Source organism: Hyperoodon ampullatus (assembly GCF_949752795.1).
Source record: "Hyperoodon ampullatus genome assembly, chromosome: 1".
NCBI classification, from domain to species: Eukaryota; Metazoa; Chordata; class Mammalia; order Artiodactyla; family Ziphiidae; genus Hyperoodon; species Hyperoodon ampullatus.
This window is the reverse complement of record NC_136914.1, coordinates 194,116,350-194,129,280: the sequence shown is the minus strand read 5'-3', so window position 1 is coordinate 194,129,280 and position 12,931 is coordinate 194,116,350. Positions and strand designations below refer to the sequence as shown.

At 36.7% G+C, this 12,931-nt stretch overlaps 1 protein-coding gene across 2 annotated transcripts in view; it reads right to left on the bottom strand.

Moving 5' to 3' along the window:
- Positions 1–1,094: 1,094 nt before the first annotated feature.
- Positions 1,095–12,931, bottom strand: part of PCGF5 (polycomb group ring finger 5) — a gene marked incomplete at both ends in the record, with an annotated part of 56,218 nt that continues 44,381 nt past the window's right edge. Inside the window, 2 exons of one of the 2 annotated variants that reach the window (XM_079705190.1) lie at positions 1,095–1,218; positions 7,666–7,725. In XM_079705190.1, the coding sequence (XP_079561316.1) occupies positions 1,171–1,218; positions 7,666–7,725 (108 nt within the window). The remainder of the gene's footprint in view (positions 1,219–7,665; positions 7,726–12,931) is intronic. The other variant, XM_079705191.1, reaches the window with a different exon arrangement.

Here is a 12,931-nt window from a genome sequence, read left to right as displayed (position 1 = left end):
CCCCCTGATTACTACAGGATCTAAAATGAAATGTCCTCAAACCATTAATTCTGGTTAGCATATTTATCTATTACACTGCATTTTTTTTCTATTTTATACGTATGGTTTGGAAATGTGACAGGTTACTAACAGTTTTAATCTACAGTTGCTTTGAGATTTTTGAAATCCATAAAATAGCTAATGTTACCTGCTCTAAAAATCCTAATACTTAAATCATCATAACCTTCTGCATGCCACAATGACACACACCTAAGGCCAACTGAAACAGGGAAGCAATGTACTTCATTAGATAAGAGCCACAGTATAACAATGCACACATAAAGTGGGCTACATGACGGCGATGACATTTCATGAAGCAGCACCCGCTCGTCATAAGGCATTATGAAAGATTAACCTCACTTACACATTAATTTTGTTAGAAGTAATGTGATCAGCTGCCAGCATTTCAACTGGTTGTGAATCTCACTTCAGCTCTCCAAGAAGTCACATACATTTTCTGGAGGGTGAACAGGCCCTCCCTGTGCGACTGGTAGACTACACAGACAGATGACTCAAAATGCCTACAATTATAATGTGCTCTAATGTAAAGAACAATTGGAATTCTTCCCCAAAGGACTTGCACACTCAAGAGTGAACTATTTTGCACACAAAAAGCTTACTGAGAACAGGACAGTGGCTCAAGGACCACTTTTCTAAATATATTTCCCATACAAAATAATTTCAAGATATAATAATTATTAGTTCCTTGTACAGTACTCTATTTAAACAAGAATTAATCAAATAGTAAGTATGTGAAAACTGCAACACCACGAAGATTGAGCCATATTACTAGTGTAATCAAACATTAGAACAAACTTGGAACAGGCAAGCAAAATATTCAGAAGGCTGGATCGTGGCTGCACACCTAACTGATTTCAACCATGACTTGTATTGTACACTGTGAGACAGCACAGATACCTTATGCAGATGGTTCAGTAGCAGAATGGCACTTGGTTTGCTCTTAATAGAAACAACAAAAATGCAACTGACAATTTAGAGACAGACAATGGCCTTATTCGCATGCTGAAAATCTGGTTGTGTCCCTCCAGTCCACACACCGTTCACTGTGCAGTCTGTCGATGAGTAAACACGTAGTGCAGGATTCATTCAGTGGGATCTAGGCCCCGCGGTCTAACCAAAATCAATTCTTGGTCGATACTGCAATACCATGGGGTATGACTATAAAATAAAAACAGATGATGAGTAAGACTGTTGATATAAAAACAATATAGATTATATATAAAAGACTTTAAGAATGTGCAGTTATAGCTTACAGTATTTCCTGGTACTGGTGATTATGACAATTAAGGTTGTAATTATCATTAAGACTATATTTTTAAACAGCTACTATTTTCTAGAAATCAGTCAAGTTTTCCATAACTGGCAACACAGGTCAAGCTGGAAGGCCTGCAGATGTCATACTGCTTGCATATGTGAATAGTACTAATGTTAATACTTAGGGCGAGGCAGGGCCTGTGTGGAGGATGGAAAGCTCTCACCTGCATTCACTTGTGGGGCTGAACAAGACAAGCCCGCAGGCTGGACTCCATCAGGGCTGCTGTTTGTGAGAGCCCATTGAGTCACGAATTAACAGAGACCTCCTGCTATGAATCTAGGAAAACTGGGATAGTGTTTACAAATCACACATCTTAACTTTGACACTTCTTTTTAGGATTTAAAACTTAACTGTCATTTTAAAAATGTTGAAAAACAAGTAACTAATTGTTAGACGAAACCGCCTACTTTCAATAGTTGATGCTACTAAATATTTGGACTTGACTATTATATAACTGAATGGTTCAGACCGTCCTTCTGTTTTGCTCTACGTACGGAAGGTATCATACATCAACATACAGCACTAGAGAGGAAACAGCTTCCTGTGGTAAAAGCCACACTGCTACTTCTGTGTCTTTTTTACCCTCTGTTTTGTCATATCACATAGAACTCAAACATCAAAGTCAGAAAGGGTCTGAAGAAACAATGGTTTTCCTTTTCTTAAAGGTGCAGATTCCCCTTTTTAAAATGAAATTTCCAGGAGCTACTTTTATGAAAACAAGAAAGGGCTGAGATGGCTACTGACTTGTTTCCCCCCTTGTCTCTGAGTAGGTGAATGCAAAAATCCTGTCTTTCTTTCCTATAGACAAAAGTGGTAGACTGAGATTCCAGAACCCTGAAAATGACTGTTTCTGTAGGTATCATCGCTATGCTACATCCTGGGAAGTCTCTCTCACCATTCAGCTCTGGGTTGGACTGGAGGGTAGGAATGAAAATTCCTAGATCTTGCTGTTCCCAGCTGAAGAAGTAAGGTGATGCCCTACAGTTTTCTAAGGACTGGAGTAAAAGTCACAGTCTCTCAGGGTTTCCGTGGTCTAAATTTATTGTGGTTAAATCTTGCTTCCTTGTTTTTATTTAAACTTTATTCGGTTCCCTCTGAATCAGAATATCTGTGAGTGGGACACAGAAATCTGTATTTTACAAAACTCCCTGGGTTTTCTGAAGTTCAGGCAGAGTTGGAGACTGCTACCTAGACATCGTATTAACCTAACTTGACTACTTCCCATCCTACCTGACCCAACCCAGAGCTTGCCTCTCACTATAATAATCTTTCTAGCTTTGCTTTCCATTCCTGTTGGATCTGCATACTTTCTGCAAATAATTAAGTCACTCGTTCAAAAACCCATTCATCATGCATAGAAGAATCCATCACCAATTCTACTAGGATGTAGGAAGAGAGGGAAGTAAAATGGCTTGGTTGTCAGTGGCTGGGATTTTCTCAGTTTTTGGCTGAAAATGGTTTTGTCTTCTCCTCCAAGTAACCATTTGTATGTGTGTGTGTCCTATGACAACGTGAAGTTTAAGAATTATTGGTGTTACAAAACTGGAAATGGTTAAGGTATACTTTAAGTCCTATTTGTGTTTCAGTTTGCCTTCTGAAGTAAAATGGCACTGCACGCACTGTAATGAAATGTGGCCTATCACTCCTCTTAGTGTTATGGGACTACACTGAGTGGAGACTGCCAGTCCTCGGTCTCATCATTTACTAAAAGAATCCATACTTCCAAAGTATATATATTTCAAATGTGATAATTTTAGAAAATGATAAAAATTGACTGGTTGACGTACTATTTTTCTTAAAAAATAAATTATTTACCATAAAGGTAACTTGGTTTTAGATTTAGAAAATATAGAAAACCACCAAGAAAAAAAGGAGAATCATTTACATCCCACACCCAAAGATAACCACCATAGTCATTTTAATGTACATCCATCTAGTCTTTTTGTCTACATTGTTTTTCTTTTTAAAACTGGAATCACGCTACACATATTGTTTGGTAAATAATCTTGTCCATAAAAGAATTTTGTCCATTAAAAAAATTCCATAAACTTATTTCTACAGTATTTAATATGGTCATATGTGATCATTTTTAAAGGCTACATATGATACCTTTATAGAAATATACAATAAATTATCAACAAATCTTTTACTGAATATTTTAGTTTATTTCTTTTTTTTTTTTTTGCTATTATAAATTTATTGTGACCCAATGGTCTATTCCCCACTCCCCACCCTATCTCCCCTGCACCCTTAGGGTTGGTTCCTAGAAGTAGAACTGCTGATTCAGACAGCATAAGCATTTTAAAGGGTTTTTTGGTAAATGCTATCACACTGGACTTTAAGAAAGTTGTTCTATTTTTACATTTCTGAAAGAAATATGAGTGCTCATTCTTCAGTAGCCTCATCAATAATGAGTACTATTCCTTTCCTCTCTCTTAATTTGGAAATTTAATAAGCATAAAATAATATTTTATTTCTTCTTCCATTTTGACTTCTAAATAAGTTAACCATCTTTATATGTTTACTAGCCAGTTGTGTTTCCTTCTTTTGTGATTTGTCTTATCATGTCTTTTGTTCATTTTTCTATGGAAAGGTGAACTCTGTCCTACAGATTTGTATGGATTCTTTACATATTAGGGCAGCAAATCTTTCTGTCATATATTGCCAATATTCCTTATTTATGGTATTTTTGCCATGTACTTTTCAGTATTAGTAGTCAACTTGGTTTGCTTTCTTTCCTTTTACAAGTACAATGAGAAAGGCCATCCTCACTCTGAGGTTAGTTAGCTATGTTCTCTTCCTGATCTTTGATGGTATCATTTTTAATGTGTACCATTTTAGCCATGAAAAACACCTATAATGGGAGGTATGGATTGAATCCCCCCACCCCATCACCACCACCAAAAGTCTCAGTACAATTAACTGAAAACAAACCCTACTGGATCACATCCCACCCCAACATATATGCTCCAAGTTCCCTGATACCTGGTCAACTACTGTCTCTGCTCCAGGCCCTTGGCCGCCTTGCAGCCCTCAAACCACCAGACACGACCACATCTCTGGATCTTTGCACTGTGTGCCCTCTGCCTAGAGGGCCCTACCCCAGATAGACACACAGCTCTTACTCTCACTTCTTTTTGATCAAAAATCCCCAACTCAAAGAGGTCTTCCCTTGGCTATCTTATCTAAAATATTCTATTTATCTACTTTAATTTTTCTTCTAACACTATAAATTTTACTCATTTATCATCTTTCATCTGTTATCATTAGAGTATAGGCTCCATGAAGGAAATGAATTTTTTTCATTTTTACTTCTGTGTTCCCAGGGCCTAGAAGATTGCCCAGTGCATAATTAAGGGCTCAATAGATATCTGTTAATCTTTTTACCCTCCACTAATTTGAAATACTCTTGATAGATTCATGTTCCTGAGCTATTCTTTTTATTCATGTGTCTATGTTTAAGACAGTACTGGATTTTAATTACTTCAGCTTTAAAATACATTTCAGAGGGTGGCCATGCATGTGCCCCGTGATTACTCATTTAAAAATGGGACTGACCAGAGGCACCAAGTTATATTTCCTGATGAACTTTAGAATGACTGACTTTGTCAAGTTAAACAAGAATCTGGTAAAAATGTGTTTGTAACTATATTAAACTTCATAATTTAATTATGGGAAGAACTGACATCACTATAATATTTAATGTACTAAATTGCTTGTGAGCACAGTGGGATTGTGGTTACATATGAGAAGGTCTTTGATCTTACGAAACATATGCTGAAGTATTTAGAGGTCAACTGTCATGATACGTGCAATTTGATTTCAAGCGGCTCCGTAAAGAAACAATAGATGTATTTCTAAAGAGATTAATGAGATAAGGAGAAGAGGAAGAAAGGGAAAGGGGGGCAAAAACTGTAGCAAACTGTTAACTGGTAAATCGAAGTAAAAGTAAAAGATATTCCTTTGTATTACATCAACTTTGTTATTGTTCTGAAAATTTTCAAAAGAAGAAGCTTGCAGGAAAAATCAGGACTTAACATCAAATTTTATCAAATGCCTTTTCAGCATCTACTAGTATTTATTTGACTTAGTGTTTTTAGGATATAATATATATATATATAATTTCCCTCTCCCCAGCATGAAGCCATTCTTGCATTTCTGATAAAAATACTACTTGGTCTTGGTTCATTATTCTTCTAGCATATTATTTTAGTATATTTAGTATGTTATTTATCATCTTGTTTTTATGTTCAAAATAAGATTTGATACTCATTTTCTAATTGCAGGTTCTCTGTCAGTTTTTGCTTTCACGATTATGTTACCTTTGTAAAATGAATTTGGAAAAATTCCATCTTTTTCAATGACTTAAATCAATTTAGAATGAGAATGACCTCTTCCTTGAAAATATGAGAGAATGTGACCATTAAAAGTAGTTTTATAGGGCTTCCCTGGTGGCGCAGTGGTTGAGAGTCTGCCTGCCGATGCAGTGGACACGGGTTTGTGTCCTGGTCCGGGAAGATCCCACATGCCGCGGAGCGGCTGGGCCCGTGAGCCATGGCCGCTGAGCCTGTGCGTCTGGCCTGTGCTCTGCAACGGGAGAGGCCACAGCAGTGAGAGGCCCGCGTACCACAAAAAAAAAAAAAGTAGTTTTATATTTAGGTATCTGTAATTTATATTTTTTTATGTCTTCCATAATTTAGTGATATACATTTTCTTCTTGGGTGAATGTTGGTCCACTATTATTTTCTTAGAAAACTGTCTATTTCACGAAATTTTCACAAAATTAAAAATTTAATAGTATAAAGCTACACATATAGTAATACTTTCTTATAACAGTGATAATTTTTTTCCTTGAAATTTTCTAGGTGATTTTTGGCTAAAGATGTTCTGACAGGACTATACGCTACAATGAAGTGTTGAAGTTAGAAAAGGAAGTGTGTGTGGATTTTTGAAAATTTGGTCTTATTCTAGTTTTCTAAAACTTTAGATCAGAGTTTAAGAATATCTTTATTTCTCAGGAAATAAATAGACATCAGTGCCAAGAGTAAAAGCAAAAAGCCATGTATGTATGAGTTATAACTAAAGGCAGGAGCATCACTACAATTCATCCCAAAAGCAGCCACGAAGCTAAAGTCAGCTGAAACATCTACGCATATCTCACCAATTCAGTTAAATTATTTACTCACCCCTCACCCTCAACTGCATAATATAAGGAGAAGGATGATTTTTTTTTCTCTAAATGATTTTCTATTGGCCTTTATAGTTGTTAAATGTGCTTACTCCATTACTAAAAACAACGGGACTTAAAAAGTGTTTATTAAGAAACACACATTTTAATGACAGTGTGGGGATTTCCACAATCACAGCGCTGACAATAAGACTGAGGGAAATTCTAGATAAAGTGCAAATTTAACATTTTTGATTTGAAGTGGTTCTTCTCATACTTAACATATATTTATTTGTCCCAACCCTAAAATTGCAACATCAGAGGTAAGTTTGCTAGTTAAGTTTGTTATATAATTACAATTCTCCTTTCTTGGCTCCAAGGAAATAATTATGAAGACTACTTTAATTTCTGGGATAAAAGAACAATGGAGATTTTTAAGAAATGCCATGGTTAATCCACGGATTAAGGTTGATCACAGATCATCTCTATACTCAACAGTAATCCTTACTATTCTACACTTAGTCTCTTCTGTTTTCCAAATTTTTAAAATGTACTTATATTAGATAAACTTTTCTCAGAGGTATGTTCATGTTTTCTCAGTGCATTACTAAATCAGTTCACTATCATTTCTGCGCTAGAAGAGGTATAACTCAAGTATAGTCCTTAGGACAGGGCCTAGTAAGCAAGCTCACAACTGCATTTAGCTGTTGCTGTTATTTAGCTTCACCTAATCTGGCATTTTATCTTTCACTTGTGGGTGAATGATTAATTAAAAAAAACACACACACAAAGAAGTGTTAAGTATAGAGCAGAGATTCAATATGGAGCAGAGATTTCTCATGGGCTGAAACCGGTAATTATTAAAAATTCCTGATGCATAAATAATGGCCTTAACATTTATAACTTCATTTTTAGTTTGGCAAAATTAAATAGGTAATTCAAGAGAACTAAAATAATGGGAAACTTTGGGGATGTAAGTTGAAAAGATGAAGTTTTGTAGCTCAAGTAAGTCTTAGTTTTGCAAAGTTACATGTCTTAGGAACTTGAGTTTGGGGTGAAAGCAGTCACCTTTGTGGCAGGCAGGCATCATAGGGTCATATGTACAGTCGTGAGTGCCTCTTACCTGATACAAAGGGCCATCCTGAGGGCAGACTTGCGAAGCTGAGCAGTTCAGACACCGAAACTGCGGAGGAGATGAACTCATCAGATAAGAGGCATCCACAACTGGATACATATTTAAAATATTTTAACGTCAAACATGAGTCAACATGATTAAGTAAACACTTTCCAAAATATGGTAGTTGTTTTTGGAAAAAGTCTTTAATAACTTAGTGACTGGTAAATTTTAGCTTGAAATTATTTTAGTCTCTAGATATGAGTTTTGTTAATATTCTGCAAATATTTACCAAAACGGTGACCTATCCTTTCCATCTCCTCTTCAAATACTAAATTCCTGAGAAAACCCTCGCCTTCTCAATCCAGGAGGGGCGCCCTCTTTCTTCCAATTTTTCCTGTGAGTAATCTCCTAGATCTCCTCTTCAACCACCCTGAGAGGGAACAAACACTGTTTGAGGATCTCAGAGCTCTGAGAGGGGCAGGGAACTTGCCTCAGCCTGTAAGCGATCCATGTTCTGTTTTAGGTTAGGTTCTTTATATTCCTCCGATTAGACTCTTAGTCTCCATAACTGTTTTAATAGCATTAGATTGTGAGCTCTTTGAGTCTGAATCTTATTCATATTTGCAATCTTAAGAGCTAAGGCACAGAACTGGCACACAGCAGCCACTCAAATGTTTTATGAGTAAATCAATGCATGAACATATTTTTAAACTAGTGAGTAGATTCATTTCTAAATCTACCATCTTTTAATGGTTAACCATTCATATTAAAAGATCATTCCCAAATCTTGATTTTTCAATATTATCCTGAATCCTTATTAAGCATAAACATTTTAACAGTAATGGAATTATGAAACATAACACACTTTAAAATTATGCATATATGAATTCAACGTCATGTGCTTCTTCAAAACAGAAAAAAAAAAGATTAAAAATATGTGAGATACAAATTAACCAGGATAAATCGAACATCCCAGAGCACGTTTTTAAAATATACTTTGGAAGAATATTTAAGTAAGCAATTATTAAAACAAATATACTGGTAGCTTTTAAAATAAAATTTTAGATATTTTCCATTTCCTGAAAGACTTTAGCAATTTTTTCCCTAGAAGTTAGTCCTTGAATTTCTGTACTGGGCTCAACATGCTGTAAGACACACCCAGCACTGCTATCATTGACAACCTTCCCCCTTCTCTCCCAAGACTCCCCACACTGTGGCCTACCAGACTTTGCCTAACTGTGCAAGTCCCAAATAGCATTTAACAAGTAAAGGGGGTAGAAAGAGGCAAATTTCACTGTTTTGTTTTTGTTCTTTTTCCTATTAATCTCTTTGGTATTAGTCAAGGTAGATGTTTGCTTTTCCTAAAATTGCTTGGTAATGCAAAGAAAGCAAAGCAAGGCAAACATGGTGCGGTAACTTTAGGTAGGGACTGGCAGGGGTTGTTGGAAGAGATAAAACCAACCAGGATTATCTGGAAAAAGGGGGAGTCCTGAGAGTAGGTACTCAACCTACCCAAGGAAAGGTAAGCAGGAAGAACATGAGTTCATGGTGAAAGCTGAGGCTGAAGAGACAGAGATACTAACAGTTAGCTTGCGGACATGAGACTAAGTGTAGGAGGAGAGAATTATAGTAATAATGAAAGCAAACATACATAAGTTATTAATAAAATAACACATTTATTATGTCCGGCACTCTGCTAAGTACTTTACTATATAATATTTCATTAATTCTTACTAAAATTTTTCAAGATAGGTATTATTAGCCCAATTTTAAGGACCAAAAAACTGAGGCAAAACTATGCAGTGGGATACAACTGGGAGGAAATAGTTGCAAAATACATAATAAAGATGAATATCCAGAATACATAAAGAGCTCCTAGGAGTCGGTAAGAAAAAGATAAACTTCACAATGGAAAAAAGGGGCAATGGATATGGAAAGAAACTTCACAAAAGAAATACAAAATTGAAAATATGAAGTGTTAGTGAGGGTATCAGAAAATGGGCACTCATACATTATTGGTATGACTACAAATTGCTAAAAACTTTTTAGAGGACAATTTATCAGTATCTATCAAAATTTAAAACATGCATACTCTGCTGTAAATCCACATCTGGAATTTAGCCAATAAATATGTTTCCACATGTGCAAAAAGATACATACACTGGAATACAGCATTGTTTATAATGTCAAGATATTTGAAAAAAATCTAAATGAGTCAAATCAAATGAGTATATTAATCAAATTATGCTACAGCCACACAAGTGGAATACTATCAACCTGTTACAAATAATTATTTTAAAATTTACTGATTCTCCACAAGACATATTAACAAATGAGAAAAAGAAGCTGCAAAACAATACATATGATCCCATTTATGTTTCAAAAAATGTGATGAACACTGCATGGATATTATAAACAGAATCCATGTAATTAGACTGGTGATTAAGTCCCTTCCAAACTGAGGTCTAATTCTTCCATTCTGCACCCTCAATTTATGGATGTGGAAACTACAGGGCAGGCCAGTGGTCATGGATCATGTCCCCGAAAATCATCTTACTCGAAGGGTGGCCCCAAATATCAGGTGCACAGACAACAACTGGGAGCTTGTCAGAAACGCAGAATTTCTGTCCTCACCCCAGAACTACTGAATCAGAATCTGTGTTTTACCAAGATTCCCCAGGTGTTTTGTGATTTGCATTAGTTTGAGAAGCAGTGGTTTAAAAAAAGGTACATTTTCTCCCACTAATAAGCAAAAGATGAACACCAATCTTGAGGTGCAAATACTGTTATGAACTGAAAAATTTCTGGGACTTAGCTAAGTTTGACTGGATATTTGATTCCTAAAGATAAAAGTCTTTCAAAAATGCATCACAATGAAGACAAGGATCCAGAAAGAGCACAGAGGACAGAAAGCAGGCTAAGCCTGAAGTGAAACCATCCCATGATAAAGGGGAGGAGTGGCCCAGATGCTGTGTGGCACAGGCAGAAATGTCCTGCTCCTGAGGAGTGGAGGCAAAACTGACTCCCCGAGGTTCCCCCTAGGAGTCTAGCAAGAGGACAAGGCCAAGAGGTGATCTGAATATGGGGGATCCTGCCTGAGGCAAAAGACCCAGAAAGGCAGAGGTGGCATCCAACATGAAGAGGGAAGAAAACCACAAACTTTACTCAGAGACACAGAGAAGTGTCCAGAACTTCAGAGGGCACCCCACAGCAACAAACAGAATAAAAGACTGCAAATGCCAGCCAAGTCAATCAAGAAATTTAATCCAATGCCAATCACAATCCCATTCTCAAGCTCACCTAAACAATAAAGGGGGAAAACTAGCCAACACAATTTAAAAAAATAATAATAATGAGCTTTTTCCTAACAGATGCTGATAGACATCATAAAGTAACCTAGAAGGCCCAACTATTTTCCTTATAAGTTAGTCTGGACTTTATTTAAATATATCCCAAAGAAAATGGACAATTGAGGAGTTTCAGATAGGGGTGTTATGTGATCAGATTTTTATAAAAGCTATAATGTGAAATGCTGGTGTAGGATTAAGTCCTACTCAGAAGAACAAAACAATGCCCAGGAACACAGATATACACATCTGCATGTGTACACATATGTCTAGATTCATATGCACAGATAACGGTGACATCTCAAAACAATGAGGCAAAGTACGACTTATTCAATAAACTGTATTTCTGGCAAAAAAATTCTTAGAATAAGTTTTAGAGCCTTAGCCTTGTTGTAGGTGTGTGTGTGTAAATGAACAAATCCCAGGTAGATTAAAATGTTTAATATAAAAAAGTACCAGAAGTAAGTGAAAGAACCATAAGGCGGTCATTAGTTTAGGAAATATGCCGACCCCAGCCCAAGACACAGTCAGTTAGCAATGCCAGTAGAGACAGTAACGAGAGCTTTTCAGACAATCTGGCATCTTGCTGGCAATGAAGGGTAGAGATGGGAAAGGATGTGACTGAAATAAATATGCTGGAAGGGGCTTAATCAAGAAAGAATTGTTTTATTGTTAGTTTGTCCATTCACTCCAACTGTCAGAATTCATCAATTATAATAGCTCATAATTAACTGGAACATGAGCAAAAATTTAAAATTTGTTTAACAGAAAACAAATGGGAAACTGACTGAAATAAACAAAATGACCGTTAGGCTATATTTTGCCTAACTACTACCTTATAAAGGACAAAACTTTCATTCAATTTACTCTTCAAACAAATACTTACTGAGTATCTGTACTAGGCACTGCTTTAGGTGCTGGAGACTGAGCAGTGAACAAATAATCATCCCTACCCTCAGGCTACATTTTAGTTGGGGACAAACAATAAACATACAGAAGAGGCGTAGTGACGGTATGAAATACTGTGGAGAATGGCAAGGCATGACAAGGGGTTAAGAGTGCCAGATCAGGAGAGGGGTTGGACTATTAATGGAAGTCAGAGGCCTCACTGAGGAGGGGATGTAGAAGCAAAATTCTCTGAGTGAAGGGGGTAAAGGGAACAATTAGGTGGATATTTGGGGAGGCAAGGGCAAGCCTGGCATGTTAGAGGAAACAAACACAGAGGCCAGTGAAGCGAGAGGGAGGGAGCAAAGGGTAAGAGCAAAGATGTCTTTGGGGAAAACTGTGTGGGGTCCACCATCTATAGGTCCCTGGAAGGACTTTGGCTTTTATCTAAATGCCATTAGATGGTACAGGAGAATTTAGAGCACAGAAGCGACATGTTCTAACTTGTGTTAAGAGGGTCACTCTGGCTGCTGTGTTGGGTGAAGATGGGAGGGGGCACAGGTGGCAGCAAGAGTAGAAGCATGGGATAGGGAGGGATATGGGGATATATGTATAGGTATAGCTGATTCACTTTGTTATACAGCAGAAACTAATACCCCACTGTAAAGCAATTATACTCCAATAAAGATGTAAAAAAAAAAAAAAACTAAAACACATAGCTGTGAGAAATTAAAGACGTAAAAAAAAAAAAAGAGAGTAGAAGCATGGAGCCCAGTTAAGAGACTTTTATAGAAATTCTGGAGAAGAGTGACAGTAGCTTGGACCAGAGTGACAGAAGAGGAGGTGATAAGATGTAACTGGATTCTCATTACTGTATTTTGACGGTAGAGGTCAAAGAATTTGCTAAGGATGGATGAAACTAATCAGGAGTGACTTTAGGGATTTGGGTCTGAGACACTGGAAAAATGGAACTATTAATCTTGGAACTGCTGAGAATGTGAAGGCTAAGGGAGAAACAGGTTTAGAGGAGGAGAACAAAC